This window comes from Cyprinodon variegatus, unplaced genomic scaffold (assembly GCF_000732505.1).
Source record: "Cyprinodon variegatus isolate N-32 unplaced genomic scaffold, C_variegatus-1.0 Scaffold1459, whole genome shotgun sequence".
NCBI lineage: Eukaryota > Metazoa > Chordata > Actinopteri > Cyprinodontiformes > Cyprinodontidae > Cyprinodon > Cyprinodon variegatus.
Genome location: NW_015151912.1, coordinates 13,685 through 19,145, shown reverse-complemented (window position 1 = coordinate 19,145; position 5,461 = coordinate 13,685). Strand labels below are relative to the sequence as shown.

Genomic DNA, 5,461 nt, shown 5'->3' with positions numbered 1-5,461 from the left:
CTTCTTCCAGTCTGAGGCGCTGCAGCCTGGGTCTGTCTGTGTGAGCAAATATTGACAGGACAGATCAGGAGGAATGACATTCCTGATATCAAGGGAGGAAGTCTGTACGTTCCCTGGGCCACTTCAGGGTTATGTTAGGGTTCGGTTTGTGGGGAATGTTTTTGTGTTTCCTTTTTTAGTGTCTCCATCCATCCCCTAGATGGTGCCCTTTCCCTTGTTGGCCTGGAGGGCCTTTTCCGGTTTCCTACCCACACCTGAGGCTCGTTGGGTCATCATCAGAGGGGTATTTGAGCAGCGGACTGTCACCACCTCGACGCCAGAGTGTTTGCCAGTATTGGGTACTCTAGCCCCTAAGAGCTTAGCTATGTCTAACTTCGGGTTTTCGTCTCTCCGAGTCCTCTGATCTAACCCTTTGTCTCCTTTGTGGTTTTCGGCAGGATTATTTCCTGATCCATTGCATAAGCCTGGTTCTTCTAGCTGTGGAAGGAACCCATTCATCTCTCTGAGATTCAGGAAATCATTCACTGCTTCTGTTTGCAGTCCCCTTCATGAATGCTCATTGACTGTCCCCTCCGCTGCTCTTCTGGACCCTAACAAGTCTGCCTGTCCGCCCTCCAACAAGTAACAGCCTTATCCAAACTACCCCCGCAAACAGGAACCAAGGAGCAACCACAAGACAACAACTGTGAGTTCCTTAACTGGCTATTTTCAGTTGTGGCCTGTAAATGCCATGGACCGTGAACTCACCACTCTGATCTCCCTCTAGAGTTTCCGGTTTACCAGCCTGCTGGATATTCCCCCCACTGAGAATCCTGTGTTTTTGTCTCTCTGAGTGCCACTCTCCATCAATAAACTGTTAAACTTTTTCCCTGACTCTGAGTTTGTTTCTGCATTTGGGCAAAACATCTAAAACCCATCATGACAGATTAGGTTAGGGGTAAAACTTTTCTTATTACACCTGCAGCATATATTCCTCAACTGCTTGGTGAAAAGATCAGCAAATCGTAAACATCTGGCAGGGAGCTGGATTCACTGCTGGACACACCTGCTACACCATGAGGGCAAACTGGGAGCAGAAGTCTTAGCCTCAAGGCTGCAGATGAACCAGTAGACCTTTTGTTGGAGACCATTGGGTGGTAGAAGTCCCAAAGCTGAAGAAGGAGTTCAGAGTTTGGTTGGTTCTAGGTCCTCCTGAAGTGCCTGGCAAGGATTAGGTGGAAAAGGGACTGCAGGTTGTTGAGCAGAAGCAACAACTCAGGATTCAGGAAGGCTATGGAGAAGGTCGTTTGGCTATCCTCAAGGAAGTTTAGGAAAACTGTTTAGTGACCATCTCAATCAGTTGGGTTCTAGGGCAGGAGGAAAGCATCCTGGACAGGGGGTATCATCATGCTGTGACAGACTTATCTAAAGGATCTCTTTCATCGGCTGTCCATGTCCTCCACAGAGGATTTACAGTCTAACTTAGAGAAGTCAAGTCCATCACAATGGCAGAGATTCAGCCAACCATTATGCAGGCTATGGATCATGATGGACTGTCATGGCTGACACATCTACTGGGTTGCATGGGGGGTAGGAAAAGTCAGGAAGGGAGGACCTTGAATATATTTAAACTTGTAGACATGGTGAAGACAATCTGCTGAAGTTCAAACCAAGCATCAAAATTTTCATGTACAACCATCTCTATGGTTTACAGAGGATGGTCCGAAATAGGGATAATATTCAGTGAGCAGCAGCTCTGTGGGGGCAAACTGATGCTGGAGTAGAATGGCCAGGCTGGGGGGTTAAATGCAGAGAGGGAATTTCGTTGCTCTTTTATTGTCATCAGACAGATGCTTCTACCGTCTTTTTGGGACTATAAGTAGCACTTTTCAAGGTTTTGCTGGCTATGAGATTCTGGTGACATATGCATGTTTCTTTCACCATGAGAGGGCACTATGTAGCTTTGCACATGACAACATGTATTCTATTTATACCACTGAAAGAAAAAAACGTTACAACTTACCACAACAAAACAGATTAGCATTACAACAATGACAATGTTTTGCATTTTAAAAATAGACCTATTTCTTCTTTCAAGATAAACTTTATTGTTCGTCTCTAGTGTTGTGGTCTTGACATTGTTCTGAATGATGATCACTGATTCTCAGATTCTTTTTCATGAAATAAGACAATGCGTTCTTCAAGCAGTAGCCTACCATGTGGCAGTTATCAGAACACGGATTCCATGGATAGAAAAGCCTTTCAAAAAGTTGAGACTTTTAGTCCGGTGCGACGTATATTTTTTTTTTCTTCTTCAGAAAGAAGAAGGCTGATGTAACTTAAACTCTGGAGCGACGTATAGTCCGATAAATACGGTTTTTTACATGAAATTGCTGTCATAAGTCTTTAAATGTGTGACTCATAAATATCTTCCATAAATGTGTTCACTTGCTGAAAATTCATCAGGCAGTTTTCCAAAGTTCATAGAAATAGAGTAAAAGTTCCTCTTGGGGCCGGCTCTCCTCCTCCCTTGGTGGGAGTCGGAATTCCTGGGCTGGCCCCTCCTGGGTGCCTTCGTTCTTGGGGTCCCTTCGGGTGTCTGGGGCTTTGGGTTCCCCGGTTTGCATATAATCTATTAAACTCCCTGCATAATTATAATAAAGCTATTTATATGCATGAAACAGGCGGAGCACTATGGTGATAGCCGTACTGCTCCACTTGTGAAAATAAAATCTGTTGTGCTCTTTTTGGCATCAAGACAATTATTCTTATTGCCACATTGCCAGACAGGACACTGTAAAAAAAAAAAAAAACATTTCTTTTTTAGCAAAGCTTTTGGTCCCCTTTAGATGTTTTTCTCTCCTCTAAAAACAGCTTGTGCAGTATAAATTAGATGTATTAATGTCTTTGTTGCCCTTGAAGATGTGATGTAATCTTATTGATGAGCTCAACTTATGTCAGTCAGTGAGTTTGAGCTCATGTTCTATCACAATCCAGATACCTTAAATAACCCTTAAATTGTAGCTCCTACCTTCGGTTCCTAGCTCCTTCCAACATTCAACAGTAGAACGTCATCTACAGAAGTAGCTATTCAAAATTTCCCCACTTTCCAAAATCCACAAATACTGAGAACCAGGAATCCTCACAACAAAGGGGCAAAGAAATGATGAAACAGTGACTGAGCAGGAGGAGAATGTATGGCAAAGAGCAGGCTAATCAGCCGATTGGGAGCAGGTGTGTACAGAGGAGTCTAGAAGGGAGCTAGGAGAAGAAGACTGACACAAGAGGGCAACACAGGGTAAAGAAGAAATACCTAAGAACTCAAATACAGTAAAAAATAACTAGAATAACACAGTATAGAAATAAAACCAATGAAAACTCAGAGATAAAACTTAAACAGAACCAAAACCATGACATCAGAACTGTTTATATAGCACTTATTATGGCGACAACACATGCTTAAATGATCATACGGATTTAAAGTAGTTCCAGATGAAGCCTTTTTGTTTATATATTGTTAGCTTCACGTTTAGCCATTAGCTTGACCTCCCTCTGTGAAGTTAGGAAACTGAGTCTGGAAGCATTTCTTGCATAATATTCACTTTTATTTAACGTCCTTTGGACAGAGAGTACATAAAAGCTCTGGCTTAACCATCCTAAGCACAGACATTTATACCAAAACACTCACTTTCTCAAACACTTAAACAAAAGCAGGAAAACAACTAAATTAATCAAAGACATAAATTTAGCCAGACAAAAATTTCAGACGACTGTTTTCCGCTCACACCAGAAAGGGGATGTGAGAACCTTGAACACAGTAAGGACATGTTAATCTTTGTCTAGAGTAGAGAGGGTTTAGGGTTAGCGCCCCTGCTACAACGTCCTACATTCCAGCAGAGACTGGAACAAGGCTTCTTAATAATCACCCCTATTTAGACAGAGAAAGGGCACTCTTTGAACACATTACAAACAGGCTACGGAAAAATATACTCTCACATCCCCCTGTACTTTTATTATGTCTGAAAGGTGCAGCAAACGGTCTTTAGAAGTTAACAAGTTTAGCTGAATATCCAGAACCACTATACCTTTAATAACGATACAGCTGGCATTTTATTTGCAATATATTATAAACATTTTACAGGATGTGGTTTAACAGGTTTTATCATTCATGGAGGTAATAACCTTCAACTGTGATCTGCAAAACTGTTGCTGAAAGGAATAATCATGGTTCTGAGACGAGTCGTTCAGTGACAGACCCCCCCATTTGATCCCAGGTAGAACTGTCCCCATCCTATTCACCACCGGCTTTCAGGTAGCTAAAGAGGGCGCTCAGCCCCCCCTCCATAACCTCCTTCAGAGGTTTCAGCAGTGGGTTGTGGATGATGTGGAGTCCTTTATCCAGCGGATGGCAGGCGAGCTTCTCCAGGCGGGACAGCCGGTGCATCTCCTGAACACATGAACATTCTTATCATTAACATGCTAACTATTGTAACGCCAGTGAGTGTTACCAAAAATCAGGCTCAGTTGATTGCTTTTTAACGGTGTTTATTCCTCCAACATCTCTAGGGATGCGGCACACACTTGAGTAAAAACAACAGCCTTAGCACTCAGGGTGAAACTCTGCTCTCAACACACACACCCACAACATCATGAACTGAGGCAAATGCAAACAATGAACAACATGAGCAACAACCAAACAGAATGACAAGGAAATGAACAACCAAACAAACCAAAACAGTGCCCCATAATGCACCTCTTCGTCCCGCCGCTACACTATTATTAGCTCAATCCTTCATAGGTTTACCTGAGGAACGTCTTTTATGTCGTTGAAGTCCAGATTCAGCAGCTCCAGCCTGCAGGAAATAAAAAGGAATTCAGGTTTGTTAGTTTTTACTCATACCTATGGGAGGGATATCTTTAAATAATCATTTATAGATATATGTTCAAAGAAAAGGTCATTCATCTGCATCTCTGATCTCTCTGGCAATGACCTGTTCCACAGCACATCTGCTCAGGTGGAGGTTCTCTGTGAGCTGGGCTTACCCTGTGAGTTACCCAGTGGGGTGGAGTTACCCTGTGGGGTGGAGGTGCCCAGTGAGGGAGAGTTACTCAGTGAGGCAGAGTTACCCTGTGAGGTGGAGTTACCCTGTGAGGTGGAGTTACCCAGTAAGGTGGAGTTACACTGTGAGGTGGAGTTACCCAGTGGGGTGGAGGTGCCCAGTGAGGGAGTTACCCTGTGAGGTGGAGTTACCGAGTGAGGTGGAGGTACCCAGTAAGGTGGAGTTACCCTGTGGGGTGGAGGTACGCTGTGAGGTGGAGTTACCCATTGAGGTGGAGTTACCCTGTGAGGGAGAGTTACCCTGTGAGGTGGAGTTACCCTGTGGGGTAGAGGTGCCCAGTAAGGTGGAGTTACCCTGTGGGGTGGAGTTACCCTGTGAGGGAGAGTTACCCATTGAGGTGGAGTTGCCCATTGAGGTGGAGT

General features: G+C 43.9%; 1 protein-coding gene across 1 annotated transcript in view; it reads right to left on the bottom strand.

The window, feature by feature from the left end:
* Positions 1–3,571: 3,571 nt before the first annotated feature.
* LOC107103478 (leucine-rich repeat-containing protein 30-like) overlaps positions 3,572–5,461 on the bottom strand; it is a 9,689-nt gene continuing 7,799 nt past the window's right edge. The window contains exons 6-7 of the mRNA XM_015403200.1: positions 4,784–4,832; positions 3,572–4,426 (exon numbers count right to left, since the gene is read on the bottom strand). Of these exons, the coding sequence (XP_015258686.1) occupies positions 4,271–4,426; positions 4,784–4,832 (205 nt within the window). The 3' untranslated portion in view covers positions 3,572–4,270. The remainder of the gene's footprint in view (positions 4,427–4,783; positions 4,833–5,461) is intronic.